The 27591-nt window shown below is 36.4% G+C and overlaps 1 protein-coding gene across 1 annotated transcript; it reads right to left on the reverse strand.

Moving 5' to 3' along the window:
- LOC141547592 (vomeronasal type-2 receptor 26-like) lies at positions 1-27341 on the reverse strand. The gene is made up of 5 exons (XM_074275977.1): positions 27178-27341; positions 25005-25296; positions 11840-12058; positions 10570-10693; positions 1-905 (listed from the first exon to the last, which is right to left on the reverse strand). The coding sequence occupies exons 1-5, from the start codon at positions 27339-27341 to the stop codon at positions 1-3; spliced, it is 1704 nt and encodes a 567-aa protein (XP_074132078.1).
- Positions 27342-27591: the final 250 nt, after the last annotated feature.

Below are 27591 nucleotides of genomic sequence, written 5' to 3' on the forward strand. Positions count from 1 at the left end.
TCAGAGAATAGCTTTCTTTTTTAGTATCCCCAGAGTATTTTGTTCTGATCTCAGTAGGATCACAAAACACTTGGGAGCAAAGATGCAAGTGACAATCCCGGCACTGGAGGTCAAGATGGCAAAGACTTCCAAGGCCACGATGGCCTTGCCCTTGGAGCTCTGGTACGAGGGAAGGAAGGAGATCCAGACGCTGCAGAACACAAGCATGCTGAAGGTCAGGAACTTGGCTTCATTGAAAGTGTCTGGCAGGTTCCTGGCCAGGAAAGCCAAGGTGAAGCTCACCAAGGCCAGCAAGGCCAAGTAGCCAAGGACACAGTAGAAGGTGAGGAGGGAGCCCTCATTGCACTGGATGATAATGGAGCCAGGCTCAGAGTGGATGTCCATCTCCAGGAAGGGGGGGTATGTCCCAAGCCAGATGCCACAGAGACCCATTTGGATGAGAGTGCAGGTGAAAATGAGAGAGTAAGAAGCTGTGGATCCCAGCCAGCTCCGGAGCCTGCTCCCTGGTTGGGTGGCCCTGAAGGCCAGAACCACAGTGATGGTTTTAGCCAAAATGGAGGAAACAGCCATTGTGAAGACAACTGCAAATGTGGTTTGGCGCAGCAGGCAGGTGGCTGTGGTAGGATGGCCAATGAAGAGCAAGGAGCAGAGGAAGCAGAGGCTGAGGCAGACCAGCAGAGTGTAGCTGAGACTGCGGTTATTGGCTTTGACGATGGGGGTGTCTCTGTGCTTCAGAAAGACCCCCAGGACCAGCACAGTGAAGAGTGAGAAGCAGATGGCTGCACAGGCCAGAGTCATTCCCAGAGGTTCCTCATAGGCCAGGAAGGTCACAGTCCTGGGTAGGCAACAATCTCTATTCTTATTGGGATATTGATCTTCAGGGCACTGGAAGCACTCCTCTGCATCTGTGAAACACAGTAAAATCATGCTATATCCCAGACTGGTCATCTTTTTGTCTCCTATGAAGCATGGTGTGATTCATTTTACACTGAGGTCAAGCTCATTTTTGGACTCCTTTGAAGTAAGGAGGAAAAATGTTCTAAAGGCTGAATAAAATGAAGGTGCATTTCAGTATCTTCATTTCTCCACATATGGATAAAAAAAGTGTTGAATGTATTTATTTCATATCATAAGTTTACTAAACAAAAATTCAAAATCCCTGCAGTCCTCTAATTTGAAACCATCTACAATGAGTCAGAAAGTGTGCTTTTATACATTATTAAATACTTTAGGATCAGAAATGAAACACGGAAACCATAGAGGAAGGCCAAGAATTGTTTTTTAAAAATTAGGTTAACAAGACTTTTTGTTGTGTTTCTCTGAATGTAAGGTTATAGCTATAAGCCATTCTCCAATTGGCACTTGGTCCAAGAGTATAAACAGACAATTTTCAGAAGAAGAAATTAAAACCGGTTTTTATTCATATGAAAAAATGCTCTAAATCACTATTGGTTAAAGAAATCCAAATTAAGACACCTCTGTGGTACCACTTCACACCTCACAGATTGGCTAAGATGACTGGAAAAGATAATGAAAAATGTTTCAGGGGAAGTGGGAAAACTGCGACACTAATATGTTTTTGTTGGAGTTGTAAACTTACCAAACCATTCTGGAGAGCAATTTGGAACTATGATGAAAAGGCTATTCAACTGTGCATCCACAAGTAGATCTACTGTATCCCAAAGAAATCATAAAAAAGAGAAGAGCACCCATATGTAAAAAAAATATTTTAAGAGTTCTTTTTGTAGTGGCAAGGAACTGGAAACAGAGTAGATGCCCACCAGTCGGAGATTGGCTGAATAAATTATGATATATGAATGTAATGGAATATTACAGGCTGATTTCAGAAAGGCCTTGTGGAACTCATGTGATCTGATGCAAAGTGAATTGGGTAGAATCAAGAGAACACTGTACCCTGAAAGAGATACGCTGTGATTTTCAACTGTGATGGACTTGGCTCTTTTCAACAATGAGACTTGTGATGAACACAGACATCTATATTCAAAGAGAGGATTATGGGGACAGAATGTGGATCACAACATAGTATTTCCACCATTTTTGTCATTGTTTATTTCCTTGTTTGTTTGTTTTTCTTTTTTTTCCCTGTTGGTCCGATTTTCTAGTGCAGCATAATAAATATGGAAATATGGTGAGAAGAAATGTATATGTTTGACCTACATTGAATTACTTGCTGTCTAGGAAAGAAGAGAGATGAACAGGTAGGAAGATAAATTTAGAACACAGGATTTTTTTTTGCAAGGGTGAATGTTTAAAACTATCTTTGTATGTATTTTTACAAATGAAAAGCTATTATTATAAAAAAGAAAGACTTCATAATAAATACTACACATTATGATCAGAAATATAATTGTAATTGGAAAAAAAAAGAAATATTAACTGAAATAAGGGGAGAAATTATCTAATTTGTGGGCTTGACCATAACATTATAAGTAAAATGAAAATAAAAATCCATTCCAAAGGACAGACATAAAGAGTAAGTTTTATGTAAAAAAATAGAAGAATTAATAAATGAAGAAAGATAAACTACCAAAAAAAAAATCACCCCAAAGCTTAAGCTTTCAATCATACTATTTTATTGATTAATATCATGTATAAAGGACATCAAGATGATATCTCATCAGCTTGACAGTGATATAGGTTTCAGGATGATCAATTTTTATTCAATTTTTTTTTCAGCAAAGTTTCCGTTAATTGGGACTCCATCCTCCAGAAAACAAATCTTTCAAATAATCTTCATTGGGCACTCTGAACAATCTTATGCCAAGGGATATTTTCATGAGGACTAAATCCTGAGTCTCTTACAATAAATATATCTGTTCTTAGAAAATTTTTAGAATTAAGTATTTTTTAATTTATTTTTCCTTTAAGAGGGACGAAGCTTAGAACTATTTTAGATTAAGCTTTCCTACAGGAATGGGAAATATTCCAATTAGGCTACAAGGTCAAGGAAGTATTAGGGATTACCATGGTAGTTAAATCCTGATGGGTTCTGCTTGGACAGATTTTTGGTATCTTCAACCAGGGGATGTTTCTAATTACTATTATATATATAATAGTAATTAGAAACATATATGTATATGCATATATATATATATATAATTAGAATTCTAATTATAAGAATGATCACAAAGCAAATTGAATGAAAAGGACTGAATAATTGCAACTCAGAAAATATTATTTTGCCAAATACAAAGCATAACAGTTTAAGATGAACAGATTAGAACATTGGGGGTCGGAGCCAAGATGGTGTATAAGCTAGATGGAACTTTCTAAACTCTTTCTACCAAGATCCCTTTCTACCAAGTATTAAATTCAGCCTCAAATACAATGCTTGACTGGTAAAACCCAAGAAGATTGGAAATACAAAAACTTACCAGCGGAAGAGAATCTGGAATATCTCCAGAAAATGTTTGACCTGAGGTGGCAGAAGCAGAAGGGAGAGAAAAGAGAGGGGGAGGTGGCGCATCTGTGGTTGGAAAGTTTACACAGAGCTCTCTGCTGTAGCCTGATTGCTTTGCTTTGGTGCTTGGGGACCAGCAGAGAAGTTGGAGCCAGGGGTAATGGGTACACTGAAGGAAGCCAAAGCCTGAGCAGCTCTGGCTTCGCCGACCCATGACCGGAAGTGACCTAGCACAGACCATAACACAGCTCTTCACGGCATTCAGCAGGGAGGGGCTCTTGGGGGGCAGTCACACACAGCAGGAGCATAACCCAGGGCAGCCTTTCATCTCTATAGTGAGGGGCTTGCTGTGGATAGTGGAATTTCCCCAGCCAGCCTTCACTCCCCAAGGCTGGGACACTTCTGGTGTGGTGAGGGACAGGACTATTGCAAATACTCAAAGGAGGCGTTTGTGGTGGTGGTGGGGGGGCAGTGATACCTTTGCTCCTTAATCACTAGCCCCAAGGCTGTCATTAAACCTCACAGTGGGGCTCCTAGCAGGGCACTTACACAGCCCAGCCTGTGATACCCAGGCATAATCACTTCCCCATGGAGGTCTTCCCAGAGTCCTCCTGCAGCTGGGCCATTCCTTGCAGCCCACTGAGAGCGCAAATACTGCCCATAAATCCATCCTCACTCTGCAACGGAAGCTGGTAATCCCCTTGCCCTGAGGGCAGACCCTGAAGGCTTTAAAAAAAATGAGCAAAAAAATTAAGAAAACAATTGAAAACTTCTATGCAGAAAAAGAGCTGGTTTCCAAACCTGAGGAGGCTAATAGGAGACAGTTTCCAGACAATTCCCCAAATAATGCTCTCCTAGAAGAGACTATTAAAGATCTGAAGAGAGAATTAGAAGAAAAATGGGGAAAGAGAAGCTATGCTAGAGAATAACAATGTCCTGAAATGTGAATTAGAAAAGGTAAACAACTTCCTGAAATGTAAATTGGAAAAGGTAAAGAATTCACAGGAAATGCAGGGAAACAGAATTAAGGAGTTGCAAAAAGGTAAAGAAATCACAGGAAAGTAGGATCTGTGAATTGGAAAAGATAAAGAATTCCCAAGAAAGTAAGATTTGTGAACTGAGAAAAGAAAATAACTCATTAAAAAATAAATTTAGTGAAATGGAAAAAAAACTCCATGGAGCAAAACAACTCATTTAAAAACTCAATTAGTCACATACAAAAAGAAGTTCAAAAAGCTAAAGAAGAAAATAACTCATTAAAAATCAGAACTGAACCAATAGAAATGAATAATTCACCGAGACACCAAGAAACAGTCAAGCAAAGCCAAAGAAAATGAAAATCTGCAGAAAAATGTCAGCTATCTACTTGCCAAAATGACAGACCTGGAAAATAGATCTAGGAGAGACAATCTGAGGATTATTGGACTTCCCGAAAATTATGATGAAAAAAAGAGCCTAGCTACTATTTTACAGGAAATCATCAAAGAGAACTGCCCAGAGATAATAGAACCAGAAGGTAAAATGGACATTGAAAGAATTCATCAAACACCTTCTGAAAAAGACCCTAAAAAACAAAACAACAACAACAACAACAAAAAACTCCATGGAACATTGTGGCCAAATTTCAGAACTATCAGAATAAGGAAAAAATATTACAAGCAGCCAGGAAAAAACAATTCAAATACCAAGGTGCCACAATAAGGGTCACTCAAGATCAGGCTGCCTCTACATTAAAGGATCGAAGGGCCTGGAATCTGATATTCTGAAAGGCAAAAGAACTTGGAATGCAGACAAAAATAAACTACCCAGCTAAATTGAGCATTTCCTTCCATGGAAGTAGACGGACATTAAATGAAACAGATGAATTCTATATGTTTCTAAGTAAAAAACCAGATTTAAAGAAAAAATTTGATCTCCAATCATAGGTGTCAAGAGAAGCAGAAAAAGGTAAAAGGGACTCTTGAGAACTGTATTTCTGTTGTGGATATACATTAAGATTATATGTATAATTTGATTTTAAGGATATAACCAAAAAAAAGGTAAGTAGAAATTAAAAGGGGATAGTGTAAGAAAATGGGGAAAGGGGAGATAAAAATAGTGAAATCACATCCCACAAAGAGGCAAAGAAAACCTATCATATCTGAGGGAAGGTAGAGAGGGGGAGAAACATTGTGTGAACCTTACTCCCATCAGAATAGGCTCAAAGAGAAAATTATTAACATATTAGCTTTACAGAAAATTCTTTCTCACCTCATTAAAAAGAGGGAAAGGGAAAAGGAAAAGAGCAATAAGGAAAGGGAATAAGAAAGGGAAAAAGATTTAAAGGGAGGAGGGACGGATATTAAAGAGGGAGGGCTGAGTGACACAAGTGGGGCTCATAAGTTTAATACTGGGAAAGGGTTTGGTGGGGGTAAGGGAAAAAAAGAATAATCAGGGGATATTATGATGGCAGAAAATACAGAATTAGTAATTTACCTGTAAATGTGAATGGGATGAACTCTCCCATTAAGTGGAGGCGCATAGCAGACTGCATCAAAAGTCAGAACCCTACAATATGTTGTTTACAGGAAACACATTAAAGCAGGGAAATACTTACAGAGTAAAGGTAAAAGGCTGGAGCAGAATCTATTATGCTTTCAGTGAAGTCAAAAAAGCAGGGGTAGCTATCCTTATCTCAGATCAAGCAAAAGCTAAAATTGATCTAATCAAAAGAGATAAGGAAGGAAACTATATCTTGCTAAAAGGTAGCATATACAGTGAAGCCATATCAATACTAAACATATATGAACCAAGTGGTATAGCATCTAACTTCCTAAAGGAGAAGTTAAGAGAGTTGCAAGAAGAAATAGATAGCAAAACTATAATAGTGGGAGATCTCAACCTTGTACTCTCAGAATTAGATAAATCAAACCACAAAATAAATAAGAGAGAAATTAAAGAGATAAATCAAATATTAGGAAAATTAGGTATGATAGATCTTTGGAGAAAACTGAATGGTGATAGAAAAGAGTATACTTTCTTCTCAGCAGTTGATGGAACCTATACAAAAATTGACCATATATTAGAACATAAAGATCTCAAAATTAAATGCAAGAAGGCAGAAACAGTAAAGGATTTCTTTTCAGATCACAATGCAATAAAAATTACATTCACCAAAAAGTTAGGGGTAAATAGATCAAAAAGTAATTGGAAACTAAATAATCTCATCTTAAAAGAATGATTGGGTGAAACAGCAAATTAACAATTTCACTCAAGATAATGACAATGATGAGACATCATACCAAAATTTATGGGATGCAGCTAAAGAGGTAATAAGGGGAAATTTCATATCTTTGGAGGCTTACTGGAAGAAAGTAGAGAAAGAGAAGATCAATGAATTGGGCTTGCAACTCAAAAAGGTAGAAAAAGATGAAATTAAAAACCCCCAATCAAATACTAAACTTGAAATTCTAAAATTAAAAGGAACTATGCCCAAAAAGTTATCAAACTGTGCATACTCTTTGATCCATCACTACTACTACTGGGCTTATATCCCAAAGAAATACTAAAGAAGTGAAAGGGGCCTGTATGTGCAAAATGTTTGTGTCAGTTCTATTCATAGTGGCTAGAAACTGGAAAATGAATGGATGTCCATCAATTGGAGAATGGTTGGGTAAATTATGGTATATGAAGGTTATGGAATATTATTGCTCTGTAAGAAATGACCAACAGGATGAATTCAGAAAGGTTTGGAGAGATTTACATAAACTGATGCTGAGTGAAATGAGCAGAACCAGAAGATCACTATACACTTCAACAACAATACTGTATGAGGACGTATTCTGATGGAAGTGGATATCTTCAACATCAGGAAGATCCAACTCATTTCCAGTTGATCAATGATGGACAGAAACAGCTACACCCAGAGAAGGAACACTGGGAATTGAATGTAAACTGTCTCTCTACCCAGGTTACTTATACCTTCGGAATCCAATACTTAACGTGCAACAAAAAAATTGGATTTACACACATATATTGTATCTAGGTTATTCTGTAACACATGTAAAATGTATGGGGTTGCCTGTCATCTAAGGGAGGGAGTAGAGAGAGGTAGGGGAAATTTTGGAAAAATGAATATAAGGGCTAATATTATAAAAAAAATTACTCATGCATATATGCTGTCAATTTTTTTCATAATTATAAAATTAATTTTAAAAAAAGAAAAAAAAAGAACAAAGGACAACACTCCCAACCAAAAAAAAAAGAAAAAAGAAAAAAGAAAAGAAAAGGAAAGGAAAGAAAAGAAAAGGAAAGGAAAGAAAGGAAAAGAAAAAAATCCACACCTTTAGCAAAGTTGCAGGATACAAAATAAATCCACATAAATCATCAGCATTCTTATATGTCACTAACAAAGCCCATAGTTAGAGTTACAGAGAGAATTTCCATTTAAAGTAACTACTAATAGTATAAAATATTTAGGAATCTATCTGCCAAGGGAAAATCAGAAACTACATGAGCAAAACTACAAAACACTTTCCACACAAATTAAGTCTGATCTAACCAATTGGGAAAATATTAAATGCTCTTGGATAGGGCGAGCAAATATAATAAAGATGACAATACTACCTAAACTAATCTATTTATTTACCGCTATACCAGACTTCCAAAAAATATTTTAATGACCTAGAAAAAATGACAACAAAGTTCATATGGAAAAACAATAGGTCAAGAATTTCAAGGGAATTAATGAAAAAAAAATCAAATGAAGGTGGCCTAGCTGTACCAGATCTAAAATTATATTATAAAGCAGTGGTTACCAAAACCATTTGTTATTGGCTAAGAAATAGACTAGTTGATCAGTGGAATAGGTTAGGTCCAAAGGACAGAATAATTAATAACTCTAATAACCTAGTTTGACAAACCCAAGGACCTTAGCCTTTGGGATAAGAACTCAATGTTTGACAAAAATTGCTGAGAAAAGTGGAAATTAATATGGCAGAAACTAGGCATTGAACCACACTTAACACGGTACACCAAGGTCAGATCAAAATGGCTTCATGACCTAGGAATAAAGAATGAGATTATAAATAAATTAGAGGAACATAGGGTAGTTTACCTCTCAGACCTGTGGAACAGGAAGGAATTCATGACCAAAGAAGAACTAGGGATCATTATTGATCACAAAATAGAAAGCTTTGATTATATCCAATTGAAAAGTTTTTGACAAACAAAATCAATGCAGATAAAATTAGAAGTGAAACAATAAAATGGGAAAACATTTTTATAGTCACAGGTTCAGATAAAGGCTTCATTGCCAAAATATGTAGAGAACTGACTCTAATATATAAGAAATCAAGCCAATCTCCAATTCATAAATGGTCAAAGGATATGAATAGATAATTCTCGGATAAAGAAATTGAAACTATTTCTAGTCATATGAAAAGATTCTCCAAAGCATTAATAATCAGAGAAATGCAAATTAAGATAACTCTGAGATACCAGTAAACACCTGTCAGATTGGCTAGAATGACAGGGAAAGGAAATGAAGAATGTTGGAGGGGATGTGGAAAAACAGGGACACTGATACATTGTTGGTGGAACTGCGAATACATCCAGCCATTCTGGAGAACAATTTGGAACTATGCTCAAAAAGTTATCAAACTGTGCATACGCTTTGATCCAGCAGTGTTGCTACTGGGTTTGTATCCCAAAGAGATCTTAAAGAAGGGAAAGGGGCCTGTATATGCAAGAATGTTTGTGGCAGCCCTCTTTGTGGTGGCCAGAAACTGGAAACTGAGTGGATGCCTGTAACGTGCTCTCCTGGCAGTTACAATTACTAGTCTGTCCTAGACCCACCAGAGTACCTTTGACCACTGTCCTTTGCAGTGTGAACTCTACCCGGCTCACCTCCTCTGAGGCCTTCTAAGGTCTCTGGCCACAATCTCTTGAATCTATAGCTTAATAACCGGTAGCGCACTCAGGAACAACCACGTGTAATCTTAAAAGGGCCTTCTAAGGTCTCTGGCCACAATCTCTTGAATCTATAGCTTAATAACCGGTAGCACACTCAAGAACAACCACGTGTAATCTTAAAAGCCTTTATTATACCTACTCACATAATGCCCTAACTGATGCCCTGACTTGTTGGTTCCCGAGTGAACACCTGGTCAGAAGACCCATGTGTTCACTACCAAAACCCTTACCTCTTTTGGCTACCCATCTTGGCTTGGCCACCCAGGCTGGGGAGCCAGGGTGAACAGCACGAGGTTAAAGAGGGCGGTTGCTGCCTGCAGTGGGCTTACATAGGGCCTGTGAGGTCACACACACAGCCAATCAGTGAGAGAGTCACCCATTACAAAACTATCTCAATATGGCCAGGATCCCGCCCAAGGGCAGTCCTAATATCCACAGAAATTACTTCTGGGCCTCAATCTCCAGATGCACTGTGTCCGCCCATTTAAAGGGCCCTTACAGATGCCCATCAATTGGAGATTGGCTTAACAAATTGTGATATATGAATATTATGGAATATTATTGTTCTGTAAGAAATGACCAACTTGATGATTTCAGAAAGGCCTGGAGAGACTACATGAACTGATGCTGAGTGAAATGAGCAGGACCAGGAGATCTTTATATACTTCAACAACAATACTATATGATGATCCATTCTGATGGACGTGGCCCTCTCCAACAATGAGATGAAGCAAATCAGTTCCAATAGAGCAGTAATGAACTGAACCAGCTACAATCAGTGAAAGAACTCTGGGAGACCACTATGAACCACTACATAGAATTTCCAATCCCTCTAATTTTTTTCCGCCTGCATTTTGGATTTCCTTCACAGGCTAATTGTACACTATTTCAAAGTTCGATTCTTTTTGTTCAGCAAAACAACTGTTTGGTCATGTATACATATATTGTATTTAATATATACTCTAACACATTTAACATGTATTGGTCGACCTGCCATCTGGGGCGGGGGGGGAAGGAGGGTAAAAATTGGAACAAATGGTTTGGCAATTGTCAGTGTTATAAAATTATCCATGAAAATATCTGGTAAATAAAAACTATTAAAAACAAAAACAAACAAACAAACAAACAAACAGACAAAAAACAAATTAGAACGTCTATTACTTTGGGAAAAGGACACGTTATCTTTAGGAACCCACCTGTCTGGTTGGAAATTGTGCCTTCAGGACATGGGGTGCAAGCATAGCAACACTTGGGCTGGCTTTCAAGAGCAGTCTTTTTGAACCCAGGGCCACACTTCAGATTGCACCTAGACGTTGGAGTCTATATTTCCACCAGAGAAAAGCAGAAAACATTGTTGAAAAAACAACTGGTGAAAGATGGATGAATTGAGGAAATTATAATTTCAAAGTTCTCCTATAGAAGACAGGTAGAATAAAATATTTGCAATTCTGCAGGACAAGAATGATCTAATTCTCAATGGAAAACTTGTATCGTCATATTCCAGTTCAGATCATCTTATCACCAATCATTCCACACAAATTACCCAGTACATACAATGAAACTCCTTGATATTTTTTCATTGTAATTTCTTGTTGATTTACTTTTTCCCAAGTAATATTTTAACTCTAAACTTCATTCCATTTTAGAATTGGTAATGCTGAAAAGTCTTTGGCCACACAAGAGGAAATATATTATTTTACTTTACAACCCCAAAAAGTTTTGGTTTTCTGTGTTTTCATAAATTCATAAATTCAAACATTCTTTCCAGAATGTTTCAGGGAATCATAATTTTAGAGAGTATGTACTAAGATAAACTAATTGTACTGTTCAGCTTGATTGAATCAAAGAATAAGGTGATTTTATAGGCTAATCTTATTCTCAGGCTGACATTTGAAATCTCTTCTTAGGATTGTAAAGGGTAGGATGGAATTTATCCAATTATACACAAAGAAAATTGTATACAAATAAATGTTTCATATCAGCAGAGGCTAGAGCTGAAACATTTTCATTAAAAATCCCTAAAGCCATTGTGTCTTTGAAATAAAAGACAGCTTTGTACAACTGTATCCAAATTAAACAAAAATTCAGATGAAATTATTTGCCTATACAAATCCAGATATCAAGTAATCTTATGTAAATAAATCCTCTTGGAGGATAATTTTTCTCTACTCTGTGCCCTCTTATTATTTTTTTAAACTTAATCACTTAATTTGGGATATATCAAAACGAACATTTCTGATCATTATTTATTTAACTTAGTTGGAAAGAATGTGCAAGTGGGACTGAAAAAAGAAAATCCTAAAACTCTTTTTTTTCAAAGTAAAAAGAAAAGTAAGTGGATATTAGTACCCTCTCATAGACATTTCCAGTATCTGTAAGAAACATGCGGGTACCCATGAAGAAACAGCCAGTGTCCAGGAAGCTAAAGAGACAAAGTCATAAAGTTAATATCTATTAGTCCCTTACCTGATGGAAATCTTCTGGCCAATCTATGTCTTCTTCCTTAATGGTGAATCTCTGAGCGAGAGGATACACTTCACCTACTTTGACCAGAGTCTCTATCTGGCCAGGGAAGGATTTATAATTCAGTATGTCATATATCTCAGCAGCTGGCTGGGCTCCATCCTCACGTGACTCATCACTGGCAGTATTGACAGAATTGATGGATTTCAGAAAGTGGTGGAGCTGAAGGCAAGGACAGGTGGTTGTTAGTCTTTGGAGAAAGAAGGATTCATGCTCATGTCCCAGGATTGACTATTAATGAAAAACTGGCTATGAAATTGGAGCTTCCAAAAGTTGCCTTTCTCCTTCTTGAGCTTCTCTTAGAGTTCTGAACACTTTTTCACCTTTCTCCTTGAACACTAAGACAAATGAAAAATAGCAAAGCTGGTAATCAATTATTTTCTATAGATATTAAACTTCAAAATATAGATCATCTTACTTTAAAAGATACATAATGGTCAGGCCAGTTCCAATGGTCTTGTTATGGAGAAAGCCATGTGCAGTCAGAGAGAGGACTGTGGGACTGAGTGGAGACCACAACATAGTTCATATTTTTAGTTTATTTGATTTTTGCTTACATTTTTCACCAATTCCCCTGAGTTTTGATCTGATTTTTCTTGTGCAGCATGATAATTGTGAAAATATGCACAGAAGGTTTGCAGATGTGTAACATGTATTGGATTACTTGCTGTCTAGGGGAGGGAGTCAGGAGGAAAAATATGTGCAACACAAGGTTTTGGAAAGGTGAATCTTTAAGACTATCTATACATATGTTTTAAAACCAAAGGCTTTAAAAAATAAAAAACGTAAAAAATAAAATTAATGCAAAAATATCATCTTCCATTCAGCAAATCAGGAATTCCTTACAAATATATCTGATTGTCTTACATTCCAAGTTCTTTGTTTAACAAAAAGCTGGTCCCAGAGAACTCAGTACATCTGACAAGCAAAAGCTTACTATTTCTTCATTTATAGATTTTCAGACACCCCCCTCCCAAACTGAGATTTCTTATTGAAGTATTTTATTGATAGAATTTAACATATGTCTTAATTCATAGTGTGTTCTTAAGAAATGTATAATTATAGATTGATATCTAGGGAAAATTTTATTCCTTGTTTCTGTCTTTTATTTTTAAAAAATGTCCAATATAACATTGTTGGTAGAGAGTAATTTGGAACTATGCTCAACAAGTTAAACTGTGCATACCCTTTGACCCAGAATTGTTTTAATTAGGCTTATATCCTAAAGAGATTTTAAAAGGACTCACATGTTCAAAAATGATTGTGGCCGTTCTTTTTGTAGTAGCAAGAAACTGGAAAATGAATAGATGCCGATCAGTTGGAGAATGGCTGAAAAATTTATGGTATATGTATGTTATGGAATATTATTGTTCTGTAAGAAATTGCCAACAGGATGATTTCAGAGAGGCTTGGAGAGATTTACGTGAACTAATGCTGAGTGAAATGAGCAGAACAAGAACATGGCAACAAGAAGATTGTACAATGATCAATTCTAATAGTCTTGGCTCTCTTCAACAATGATGAGATGATTCAAACTAATTCCTGTAAAGGGTAGAACTATGGGGAAATATACTTGAAAGAAGGAGTTAACTCAGTGGAATTGGTCAGACAATGCTTATCTGCTTTAGCATGGTGCTTAATAGTTCTCTTAGTTCAGTACATGTACTTAGTACTTAATATAGTTCTACAAGATTGACACCTATTCTATAAGATTGACACCTAAGATACTATAATTATAAAAGAGTATATAAGAGCCAACAAGGACTGGAGGAGAGAAACATTTCATCTTTGATCAGGCTCCTGGTGGCTCTCCATTATTTCTCCACTGAAACAAATCCCATCTGAAGACCCTCCAGAAAGTAAGCCAGGCCCCTAGTGAAGGAGAGAAACTGTGAAGGAGATAATAAAGACTTTTGGACTTCATCCCTAGCTATTCTCATGGTTATTACTCTGTTAAAACTAAGGCTGGTCCCAAGACCTCCAGAAAGCTATTAGAATATTACAAGTTCCAGTTGTTTAGTGATGAAGAGAGCCATCTACACCCAGAGAGAGGACTGTGGGATATGAATGTAGATCAGTCTTGCATTTGCATTTTCATTCTTTCTGTTGTTGTTTGCTTGGATTTGTGTTTTCTTTCTCTGTTTTTTTTTTCCTTCTTGATCCTATTTTTCTTGTGCAACAAGATGACTATAGTAATATGTATTCATATATTGGATTTTACATATATTTTAACATATTGAGCATGTGTTGAACTACCTGCTCTCTAGGAGAAGGGGTAGGTAAAAGGAGGAGAAAATCTGGAACAGAAAGTTTTGCAAGAGTCAATATTTAAAAAATTACCCATGTATATCTTTTGTAAATAAAAAGCTTTAATAAAAAAGATGAAAAAGGGAAAAAATAAAATTGTCCAATATAAATCTCAGAAGTGGATAATAAGCTCAATTTAAGAATAAAGGAGAATTTGCTATTCACAGTGATGCAATTCAAGATTAAAATAAAAGCAAATACAAATTATAATGAAACTAAATCTTTGGCAAAATCATTCTTGAAAAAATAGAAAGGACAAAAACTACAATGGAACAAATTGGGAATGAAATTTTAAAATGACAAAGTTTAAGAAAATGAAACAATAATTCAATCTGAGAAAGATTTGAAACAGAGTTTTTAGTAAAACCTGTTAGGATTACTAAGTGAGAACTGAGGTTGTCTGGATAGTTACAAGGTGAGAACTCAGGTTGACTTGGTAGAAGGAGCAAGCCCATTGGCTGAAGTGGTTCTTCCCAGAAGCCCTTGCATTATCCCACGCCCATTCTCTGGGAGGATAAAGAGGACAGCAATCCAGGAAGAGGGGAAGACTCTGAATTGCATCAGGCTTGACGGGGCTCTCTGCAGGAAGGGAAGTCTCTTCTTTGGACAAGAGTTAACAGCAACTACCTGGAGACAATGGTTCACTACAGGAAGAAGAATCTGTCTGAGAGATTTGAGTAGACACAGCAGATCTCTTCCCAGAGAGCGATCCAGCAGCTTCTGGAGACGACAGCTCGCTACATTTGGCGCCCAACGTGGGGCAAGGACTTTTGCTTATCCTGACAAGAAGAGCTAGACCAGACCTTCGCAATTTGGCGCCCGAACAGGGACTAAACCAGGAATCTCTTATAGCTGAAATGGGGCAGATGTTAGCTATATTCAATCCCTGGACCTCAGCCGACTCATCCCCAGCCCCAGAAGCAACCTCAGCTCCACCCCCATTCAGGAGTGGTACTATAGAGAGTATAATCAACATAATTGAGGAGCAGAGTTTACTTGTAACCTGGGTACAGATTGCTAAACTCTTGGCTGCATTAAGATGCACATCCCCTTGGTTCTTAGAGGAAGAAAAGATAGATGTAGATAAATGGAAGCTAGTGGGATATGAAATGAAAGAATTTCAAGCAAAAAATGGGCCTCGTTCAATTTCTGCAGAAGTATTTTATATCTACAACATAGTTCAATTAGCCTTAAACTATCAAGCAAGTTGTAGGAGAAGGAAAAGTTCTAAAAATGAACAGAGGAGGAAGTGTGAGGAAAAAAGGAAAGATCAAGATCTTTCCCTAGAGCAAGAGGATTTAAATGAGGAATTATGGTATGATTCTCTTGAAGAAGCTTCAACCCTGCCTAGAGAACAGATTATTGACAGGCCCACATCAACCCCACCTTCAGAGGTGGAGGAAGAAAGAGGGGAAGTGTCAACTAAACTAGGTGAAAAGGATGAATCAGATAACAATGAAGTTAAGTACAATTCTGAGCAACAGGAGCACCTCCCATCTCCTCCCTCAATTAACCCTTCATGGGTGGAGCAAGAAGGAGGAGAGGAAGAGGCAGAAACACAAACAGAATTGCCTGTGAAGCAGCCTAAGCCTATGACAAGATTAGAAAAAGCATTGGTTAAAGCTAAGAGAGAAGGACAGGATATAAGTGATTTTATACATGCATATCCTGTGATTGAAAATATTGATTCTGTAGGTCATAAAATGAGAAGATATGCACCTTTAGATTTGAATAAAATTAAGGATTTGAAAAAAGGTTGTACCCTTTATGGGACTACATCAGCTTATGTCAAAATGTTACTAGATGGTTTGTCTTATGAAGTCCTAACCCCGAATGATTGGAAATCCATAGCAAGGATATGCCTGGAACCTGGAGAAAATTTATTATGGCTTTCGGAATTTCATGAATTATGTAAAATTCAAGTCAGATGCAATTTGGAAATAGGAGTTAACACACAATTCACTTTTGAGCACTTGGCTGGTGAAGGTCGGTATGGAGAGAATTCGGAACAGATTAATTATACCATGACAATATATGAACAAATTGCTAAGGCTGCAATAAAAGCTTGGGGTGTCCTTCCTGGACAGAAAGATCGTGGAGAGGCTTTCACTAAAATACAGCAAGGTCCCAATGAACCTTTTGCAGATTTTGTGGGACGTTTGCAAACTGCTGTCAAAAGAACTATTGGAGAAAATGCAGCTACAGAAATAATGACCAGACATCTGGCTAAGGAAAATGCCAATGAGATTTGCAAAAGAATTATATGGGGATTAGACAAAGATGCTCCTTTAGAGGAGATCATAAGACGCTGTGCTACAGTGGGAACAAATGCTTTTTACACCGGGACAATGATGAATGTGGAAAGGCAGGGTCCCTCCTGGCAAGGGACTTCTAGAGAAACTCGGCGATGTTTTCAATGTGGAAAAATTGGACATCTAAGAGCTCAGTGTAGGTATGGAGATACAGTGAGAAGACAGGGTGAAAGAAGACCTAAAACCCCATGTCCAAAATGCAACAGAGGATTCCATTGGGCATCAGAGTGTAGAATAATTCAGGGAAATGGGATGAGGGGCCCAGGTCCTGGGCCCCAGGCAAAAAAGACTTGGGGCATGATGGCAGCTGATGTTACACCCAAAGAACCTTTAGAAGGCCAGGACTCTGATTTAATCAACCAGCAGAAAAGCAATCACATGGCAGAAAGGGATTACCCAATCAGTCAACCAAAAGGCAATCAGATTGCAAAAATGGATTACACTTGGGGAGAATACAGGCCTTTTAAACCAACAGGGCTGTGTCCAGTGCAAACAATTCCGATGTAATTGCCAGATGATGAGAAGAGATTTAGAAAGTGGTAAATAGAAGGTAATTAGATAGGTTAACTGCCTGGGAGAGAGGGTTTGCTTGTATTTCTTCAGCAGGAGAAGGAATCAGATGGGTGCCAACGAGTCATATTCGCCTTGTCCACCAGAGAGAGACAGAAAAAGAGAAAGACCTCAAAATAAAGGAGAAGATCTAAGAAACATCTTACACCGAAAGAGCATGGATAATAAAAAGACTGTTAAAGAACTTTAAAATCAGCAGGAATCATTGGACTTCCTCACACAAGATGAGACTAATGGACAATGGACTTATGGACATTTATAAATTTTCAATTTATGATTATTTGATTATGATTATGTTATATACTTCTAGCATGTGTTATGTTACTATGTTACTATGTGCTTATGTAATTTATGTAATTATCTGTAATACTTCCCATATTGATGGATTTATGTTTCAAGGTCATGACTGTCCTATGTTCTAAATCAAAAGAAAGGGGGAGATGTTAGGATTACTAAGTGAGAACTGAGGTTGTCTGGATAGTTACAAGGTGAGAACTCAGGTTGACTTGGTAGAAGGAGCAAGCCCATTGGCTGAAGTGGTTCTTCCCAGAAGCCCTTGCATTATCCCACGCCCATTCTCTGGGAGGATAAAGAGGACAGCAATCCAGGAAGAGGGGAAGACTCTGAATTGCATCAGGCTTGACGGGGCTCTCTGCAGGAAGGGAAGTCTCTTCTTTGGACAAGAGTTAACAGCAACTACCTGGAGACAATGGTTCACTACAGGAAGAAGAATCTGTCTGAGAGATTTGAGTAGACACAGCAGATCTCTTCCCAGAGAGCGATCCAGCAGCTTCTGGAGACGACAGCTCGCTACAAAAACCTATAATTTATGTGGGACAGTCAGGTTGTGTTTTTCGTTGGTCAATGGAAAATATTCAAGAAAATTTTCCCAGATAATTACAAAATATAGAATGAGAAGTTTGAAAAACAGAAATTTAATCTACATTGTTTATCACTGAGAAATATAATGGTAAGTCCTGAATATTTTAGGTAAAAGAAAAATAATCTAATTGGACAGAATTTATAGTATACATTTGTTGTCCAGTCATTGAGTCCTGTCCCTACTGTCCATGACCTCATGGACCATAGCCTATATCACCCTGCTATGATCTACTATATCTCAAAGTCTGTTCAAGTTAATATAAACTTTTCCATGATACTATCTATCTTAAAGTGTACCATTCTTTGTTCCTTTTACTTTGAACCTTTTCCAACAACAGGGGTCCCATCTTCCTATTATGTGGCCAAAGGTTTGACCTTCTGCTTCAGGATTTGAACTTCCAGTGAACAATGGGGATTAATTTAAGTATTGAATGATTTTATCCCCTTGTTGACCAAGAGTCTCTCTAAAGTCTTATCTAGCAGGACTATTATTCAATAGAATCAGTTCTGAAGCGCTTATCTTTCCTTTAAGTCCAAATCTCACAGACATAATTTTTTCTTGAAAACACACATATGAAAGAGAGCAAGAGCCAGACCAAGAGCAAGAGAGAGAGAGAAAGAGAGAGAGAGAGAACACAGAGTTTTAACTACAAAAACCTTTGTTAGTAAATTTTAATTCTAGTAATCATCACATATATTACTGTGGAAAAGAATCCCTTATAAAAAATGGAGTAATCACCATAACAGATAAAAAGGTGAGAAAAGCAATACTTGGCTATTGAATCAAAAATAACAGGATGATGATATCTTTTGGAATCTAAGGAAAAGTGTTCAGCATTATATTACAAACATATGCTTTTCCCACTGGTGGGGAAAAAGGCCAAAGTTTGTCACTTTTTTGAAGATTTGTAAGGTGTTCTACAAATAACTCCCATACATACAAAACATATCAAATTTCTCAAAGGAAATGAAAAGACTAATGTAATTAAGCAAAATAGAATTAGAATAGCAGGCAGATTTTGATTTTTTATTACAAAACAAAGAAAAGCTTCATAAAAGAAAGCCAACTCCTACGGATTTTCGAGTTGAGTACATTAAGTAAGAAAAGCAAATAAAATATGAAAAAAAATTGAGGAAACGTTTATCAATCGGGAAATGGAGGAATAAATTTTGGTATATGTTTTCCTGGGATATTATTGTTCTATGGGAAATGATGAGCAGGATGCTCTCAGAAAAAAATCTTGGAAAATCCTCAATGGACTCAAGCAAAGTGAAATGTACTGTTTACAAACAAATATCAATGTTCTGTGAAGACTAGCTGTTATCAGTAATACAATGATCTATGACTACTCTGAAGAACTATGTGATTTAAAAAAAAATCTTTCCATACCCAAAGAAGAAATGAGTGTGTCATGTATCTAAATATAAATTGATGTATTCTCTCTCTCTCTTTCTCTCTCTCTCTCTCTCTCTCTCTCTCTCTCTCTCTCTCTCTCTCTCTCTCTCTTTCTTTCTCTCTCTCTCTCTCTCTCTCTCTCTCTCTCTCTCTCTCTCTCTGTCACTTTCTCTCTGTCTTTCTCTGTCTCTGTCTCTGTCTCACTTCTGCTCTGTTTCTTGTTCTCTTTGTCTCGCTCTCTCTCAATTTATTTTTGTAAGTTTTTTTTATTAGGTTGAGAGATCTCTCTTTTTCTTTCACAATATGACTTTTATTGAAATGGTTTGCATATAAGATGAATTCAAAAAGGTTTGGAGAGACTTGCATGAACTGATGCTGAGTGAAATGAGCAGAACCAGAAGATCACTATACACAAACAACAATACTGTATGAAGATGTATTCTGATGGAAGTGGAAATCTTCAACATAAAGAAGACCAACTCACTTCCAGCTGATCAATGATGAAGAGAACCAATTACACCCAGAGAAGGAAAACTGGGAATTGAATGTAAAATATTAGCACTACTGTCTATCTACCCAGGTTACTTATACCTTCAGAATCCAATACTTAACGTGCAACAAGAAAATTGGATTTACATACATATATTGTATCTAAGTTACACTGTACCACATGTTAAATGTATGGGATTACCTGTCATCTAGGGGAGGGAGTAGAGGGAGGGAGGGGAAAATTTGGAAAAATGAATATAAGGGATAATGTTATAAAAATTGCTCATGCAAACATACTGTCAAAAAATTATAATTATAAAATTAATAAAAAAAAGAAATGCTTTGCATAATTTCTTATATGTTTTCTTAAAATGAACTGGAATGGGAATAATAGAGAGAATCTGCAACACAAAAGTTTTAAAAACAAACGCAAAAATTATTTTAAATGTAACTGAGGAAACTATTAAATAAATTATTTTTAAAAGATTGTTTTATAAGACTTGAAATAAATGAATCTGAAGTAATTTACTGTTTCTACCCAGAGTTACATGTAATCATAAAGGGGAAAAATTGAAAAATATATAGAGGAATAACTCAAGTAATCACTGCATCCTCTCTAGAACAAATCACTAACAACAGAATATTATGAGTAGTCTATGCTAAGCCCAATTTTTGAAGAGATATGTTACCTTCCAAGGAAGAAGTAGGTTTCTTGCAAGGTCTGATGCCTCCTTTACTTCAGAATGGAGCATTTGATGGAGAGCCTGGGCCACTAAATACACTGCATTATAAACATTTAGAATCAGTTCCATAAGAGCCATGTCAATATTCATGTCAGGCAAATCTCTGATGGAAAGATCTTTTGGGCACAAAGGAGAAAATATTTCTTCATCACTTTTTTTTGAAAATCTACAATGAAAGGCACTCTCCCAGAAAGATTTTAGGAAAATGTCCTCAGGAATCTCACTTGAATTCAGGCTTCTTACAAAATCTGTAAAACCAGGAATCTCCATCTGGGTATGAGAAAATAGAATTGTACCATGAAAAGTCGCAAACTGTTCAAAATTACCATCATCAGAAAAATCCCAGGAAGATGTGGTAATAAACAACTTCCCATAAGGTTTATTAATTATCATTATAATGGGAAGATTATGAAGATAATCAGCATCTCCATAGATGAAAATCACATTTGATGATGATGAAATAATCCTAGAAAATAGTTCAAAATCTTCTGAGTCTCTAAAATTTTGGGGCACTCTTTCCTTAAAAGTCACACACAAATCATGCCTGACCATCTCTTCTTTCAGATCATTGAAGAACCTTTCCCCTCTTGGATTATCAGAAACAAGCAGTCCTATCCATGTCCAGTCAAAATGCAGCATCAATTGGATGAATGCCAGGTGAAGAGCAGACTGCTCTTTCCCCATCTGATAGACATAAGGATACTGGACTTTATCATTCAGTAGAAGAGCAAATGAACCATAGATAATCTAAATGAAACATAAAGAAGACAATGAGTTCCTTCAATGTAAGAATTTCTCCTTCATATTTGTATATCAAACAACTGTTAATGAGTTTCACAGAGCAGATAATTTGCCTGTAAATTCTAATTCATAGTTTTAGATCGTAAAATTATGTTGTTTTGGAATGGAAAAGTTAGAAATTGCACCCAACCAAGAATCTTTTTTCCAATGTCTCCATAAAATAATTTCTAAGTTTCTGTTAGAAACATTCCAAGGAGGAAAAATTCTCCACAAAACAGTCTTTACCCCTTTTAGGTAACTTGATAAAAAGTAGAATATTTTTTCTTTAACTTTGTAGCTAAATCAATCTCTTTGGAACATTGACTTGTTGCTCCTATTTCTTTTCTGTATATTCAAGAGGAACATTTTTGTGTCTCCTGCATGAAGCTATTACTTAAATACTTAAGCGTAGTTACATGTCTTCTCTAACTCATCTTACTTGTATTTCATTTCAAATATCAACAATTATTTTACTAAGATTTCTCATAATTTTAGGGAGAATTTGATTTCTCTGAAAACAGTTAATGTGCCTCAGAGCTTGTTCTAGGAACAAAAGTTCTCTAAATCAAAATCAATAAAGAATAGGAAATGGAGAACTCCTCATACTGAAATCTACTGCCAAGATTGGAATTCCACATTACTGATATCCTATGAATAAGCATTCTGTAAGAGTTCTTAGTACTTCTTAGTAAGAAATGTGATAAGCAATGGTTCACTCCATATGCAATGAGTACCATAATCACTGAACTCTAAACACAATAACAACAAAAATTGCACTTGTATGAGACTATCAATCATGACATTTGTACAGGTCACAAGAGAAAATTTCCATATACACTATGTCTTTGGTATACTATTCAGCCCCAGTTTTATAAGAAGGTGATAAATTAACTAGCACTGAATTCTGATTTTAATCAGATCTCCAGTGATCCAATCAGCAAGGATATCCTCATACAGATTCCCAAACTCTTGGCTTCTGAGATGGAACCCCTAAGGCCAAGTGTTTCAGAAATTATTGTCTTTATTTTTGTATCAGGAGGTGGAGCTAAGATGGAGGTGTAAAGTAACAAAGCTGCTCAAACTCAAACTCTCCAGTTTCCTGAAAAATCAAAATAAGTGTCTGAACAGAATCTGATGGACTGAAAACACACCCTAGTTCAAGATAGAGTAAAAAAACTTCAAGAAAGGTCAGTCTCACTGGGGTGAAAAGGGCATTTTGTCAAGTTTAGATAGACTCTGGGAAAGCCAGTGGGGGGAGGTTAATCACAGCAATTCAGCAATTAAGACCCTCAGGGATGACTCAGTAGAGGAGCAAATCAGTAGAGCAACTTGCATTCCCAGCTCAGAAGACAAACTCTGGGAAACCAGACTCTTTCTTGAAGAGAGCAGGCAATGCTAACCTTGCAAACAATTTTCAAATGATAAAATAAAAACCATTTATAATTATATTGAAAGGTGCTCTAAATCACTATTGATTAGAAAATTGAAAATTAAAACAGTTCTACAGTACGATCTCACACCTCTCAGACTGGCTAAAATGACAAGAAAAGAAAATTATAAATATTGGAGGGGATGTGAGAAAACTGGGTTATTTTTGCTTTAATTGTGGAGTTGTGAACTTATCCAACCATTCTGGAGTGTAATCTATACTATGCCTAATAGGATATAAAAGTGTGCATGTCCTTTGTCCCAGTAAAAAAAAATCATAAAGAGAGAAAAGGACCTACTTCTGCAAAAAATGTTTGTAGCAGATCTTTTTTTGTGGTAACAAAGAATTGGAAAAAGAGTGGATTCCCATCAACTGGGGAATGTCTGAATAAACTTTGGGGCATGAAGGTAATGAAATATTGTTGCTCTATAAAAAAGATGCTGAATAAGCTGATTATAGAAATCCTGGAAAGATTTACATGAAGTGATGCTGAGCAAAACAAGCACAAAAAGGTATGCATTGTTGACAACAACAGCAAGAATGTGAGAAGATCATCTTGGAAAGACTCAGCAGGTCAGAGATCCAAAACAATCCCACTATGTTCTGGGCCAGAACTCTGAACTTGAAATAAGGATTCTTAAAGGTGCTAAGTCAGTGGAATTGATAAAGACAATGTTATCTAGCTTAGCATGGTGCTTAGTAGCTCTCTAGTTCAGTACATGTACTTAGTACTTAATATAATTCCATAAGATTCAAATCTGTGATAATGGAGTGAACAACAGCCAATAAAGACAGGACCAAATTCAGTTCCATCTTCATCAGCCTCATGATGGCTGGCCTGGCCTCCTGCATGTCTTCCACTGACACCAAGTCTCCTCTGAAGGCCCTTCAGAAAACTAAAGGAGTCCCAAGTGAAGGAAATAGGACTTCCAAGGAGAAAATAAAGACTTTTGGACTTTAACACCTGGCTATTCCTGTGGTGATTACTCTGCTGAAAGGAAGGCTTCCCAAAGACCTCCAGGAAACCAGAAAAAAAAATTACACCAATAGATGTTGGACATAAAATGCCATCTGCATCCAGAAAAAAAGATCTAAGGAGAATAAATATAAATCTACACATGCTATGTTCACTTCATTTTTTGTATTTTACAATCTCTCCCATTGTTTTCCCTTTTACTCTAATTTTTCACATCCAAAAAAATTCAGTAATAATGTGTATTAAAAACAAATAAACAAAGAAAAAAGTAGAGAAAGAATATTGCCTAATTACAATATGCTTCATACCATAAAGTGGGAAGGTAGGGCAATAGTACTTTCACATCCTTTAACATATAATATAATAGGTTTGGATGTGCCTTAAAATGTGTAAAATATGAACCACAATAATGGCAATGTTTTACCTTCAGTACAGAAATTATGAAAAGGCTCTCTCATATCCCCAGTGAGAAAACAAATACATTTTAAAATAAGTTAGCTATGGTTTTATCTATAATATGCTAGGTAAGTATCCTCTCATTGACCAAATAAATATAAATTAAACTATAAACTACTATCATAAAAGTATAAATTGGCTGAAATGAGAGAACAAAAAACAAACAAAAGAGGGGGGTTGTAGAAAAATTGGGATACTAAGAAGAGCAATTTTAATTACACCAAAAATAGCACAAAGCTATCTTTACCACTTGATACATTAACATCACTAGTAGGTGTATTTCTCAAGGGATTGCCTGATTGGAAGATCTCAGGAAACACAGAATGGGATGCTCTTTATTAGTACATACTGATGAAGACAATTACTAGAGCTTCATGTTTTCAGGGAACATACAGAAATCAATTTCAAAATGAAAGGGAGACCTCTTCATGGGAATTTTTGGAGGTGAGAAAAAAGAAAGCTTTCTCCTATCTAAAGTCTTCAGAGTTCTATAAAAGTATAAAAAGGTGAATTAGAAGTATAGTCACCTTTAGATTTTTGCTTGGTTCGAAATCATCAGACCATAACTTTACTTACATACAGAATGATTTCCCAGATGGAAAAGGACCTCCTTTTTGTATCACTTTTGTCAGAACATGTTGGAGGACTTCTTAAATATTTGGTTATTGAATTATTGATACTACATCCCAACAGATTATAAAGAATTTGCTGTTTTAAATGTAAAGAACATATCGGATTAAAATGAGTGACTATATGGTTCTCTCTTACCTGTGGAACTTTATACAGTTTGAGAATGGTGGCCATGGCCATAGAAAGTGTAGCTGACATCCCTCCAATGACAGCCACAGAATTGGACTGTTTATCACAGCTGTAGTTGGGAATAATGGGACTTCTCCCTGACAGCCATATTAAGGAGCTCTCCACAGCTAGTTTCTCCAGATGGAAGTTATTGAGTAACTGGTATCCCAAGGTTATGTTGGGCAGCAAATAAGGGTTCTTGTTGATCTCTTCAACAGCATATTGAAAAGCAAGGAAATGGTGATATTGTTTGAACATTGAGCTAAAATGAGAGGAAAAATAAAAAAAAAAAAAAACAGGCAAAACTCTATATGCAAAGAAACAGCAAATTGTGATAGTGGGAAGGTGTCAGATACGGAATCAGAAATTTCTATCCTAAATCTTGCCCCTAAAATTGACTAAAATTATGGTCCTGAGCACATCATTTCACCACCATGAGTGTCAATGTCCACAATAGTAATATGATAGACTTGAACTACATCCTGTAAGATTCTTTCAAGACCACACGCATTAAGACATTAACACACACACACATATACACACACACGCACACACACACACACACACACACACACAAATGATGATATATTTTAGACATTAGGTTATGTCTCGATTTGACAAAGAATTGTACAGCTCATACAGACTATCTTCAACAAAAATAGAAAGATGGATTTCTAATTCTCAAATTCAAGGAGATTACTATGCAAAGCTATTAGCTAAGAATAGATGATTACATTGATAAAATTGCTTCTAAATGCCTTATAATGATTCTTGACATTATACACTGGAAAGCAAATGGAACACATATATTTGAAAAGTTTGTCATGACCATGTAATGAATAATACTGAAAATTCAAGGTTCAATACTAATTTTACTCTAGCTTAAATAGCTACCATAGTCATCTGGATAGAAAGACAATAGAGACAAGAAAAAATACCTCTCTTCTTTTGGCCAGAAATGAAAATGTGACACTATCTGAAGTAGACATTTGGGACAAAGATGATAAAATATGACTTGGAGAAGGTCATCAATAGCTTGGGGGAGCAGGAACATCTTCATATCAAGTGAGTTGAATTTTAAATGAAAATAGCAATTCTGAGACATGGAACATAGCAGAGATTCCATTCGTACAATGGGGGACAGCGTGGACAAAAGCATGAAAATGAGAGATGGGGTATGGAACACAGAAAGTTTGATGGTCTCTTTTATCTTTATTAAAATGTCACAAAAATGGCAAGGGATAACAAATGTCAAAAATTACCTTATACCTTATATTTCTAGACATAAAATGAGGAAAACCTCAGTGCAAGTATAGGATCTTGTCAATAGTTTGATATTCAATGCACCTGTTGACATTGTAAAGTTCATATTATTTAGTATTTTTGATGTATTGACATATTACTCTGATACTGGTAAAACATCACTATGGAATCATTTAGATCAAATGGTCCTAACACCCATCAACATTTTTAAGTAAAGATAAGACATTTTATTGCTTTTCTTTAGCAGCTGTCTGCTCCGAAGATAAAGCTTGAAGCTTTGGATTAGATAAAACTGGACTGAGTATTCTGAATTTGTTCTGTTTTTTGATGCCTAAGATAATGAATGTTTGATCACACACCCCATTTTAGGTTGTTATGATTCAGAAACACTCTTTACCCAAATCTCACTCATGCCAAGCATTCATAAATGACCTTGAGAATTTCATTACGTATAAACACAACTGTGAATATTTCCTCCTCTATTTAGAACAAGTAATCAGGTCCTAACTATTTCCATTCTTTGAGAATATAGTTTTGACACCTAAACTCCAATTGTGAGTGTTGATCCTTCCTAATGTGTTTCACCCCTCCTTCTACTGGGTGAGGTTTTGTCATCAGTGGAGATGAATCTGTGAGTTTTTATAATGTCATATAGAGTAGGGATGAATAGTCTCTCTATGTTTGCTGCACTGCACATTAACAATACTTTTAATTTATTAATTTATTGAAAATTAGATTTCTCATCATTTTTTGCTCCCATATCTTTGCTTTAACCAAAGTTCTGAGAATAAAGAAAACACAACTGTACCAACAAACCAGTCAATAAGAAATATGGATTACTATTGCAGCAATTAGACAGGGTGGGAAAGTAACTACTTACTTTGGTAGTGCTGGAGTCCGGGAAGGATTGATTTCGAAGAAAAATTTGTCCACTTGAACATCCAACTTCACAAAAAGGGAGAAGAATCCAGCAATGATTAGGTCCCCTTCCTTTCTATACATGGGATTGAAACGTCTTTCTATGTGACAAGGATTCTTGACCATCTGGTACTCAGATAAGAAAATCTGCAAAATCAGAAATACAAATAATATAGAAGATGAGAAGCCAAATTTGCCCAAACCCATGGCCAATATCCCAGATCTCTAAAGAGCCAAGGAATGGGGGAGTATAAGATTACAGGAGATCTTGGTTCTTGTAAATATAGGCACATGCTCTGTTGCTAAGCATTTGTCTTTTTAAATAGATGCTCAAGCTTTGTACAGTCTCTTCTCCTTAGGAAAACAGAATGCGAGA

Source organism: Sminthopsis crassicaudata, chromosome 6, assembly GCF_048593235.1.
Source record: "Sminthopsis crassicaudata isolate SCR6 chromosome 6, ASM4859323v1, whole genome shotgun sequence".
In the NCBI taxonomy this organism is placed as follows: domain Eukaryota; kingdom Metazoa; phylum Chordata; class Mammalia; order Dasyuromorphia; family Dasyuridae; genus Sminthopsis; species Sminthopsis crassicaudata.

Excerpts from the sequence above, each read along its gene's own strand:
- LOC141547592 (XM_074275977.1), bottom strand. The coding sequence starts at position 27,341 with ATGGTCAAGAATCCTTGTCACATAGAAAGACGTTTCAATCCCATGTAT. Across the intron at positions 25,297-27,177 it reads CGGACTCCAGCACTACCAAA|CTCAATGTTCAAACAATATC; the intron begins GTAAGTAGTTAC and ends CTCTCATTTTAG. Across the intron at positions 10,694-11,839 it reads GGCCAGAAGATTTCCATCAG|ACTCCAACGTCTAGGTGCAA; the intron begins GTAAGGGACTAA and ends GTGGAAATATAG.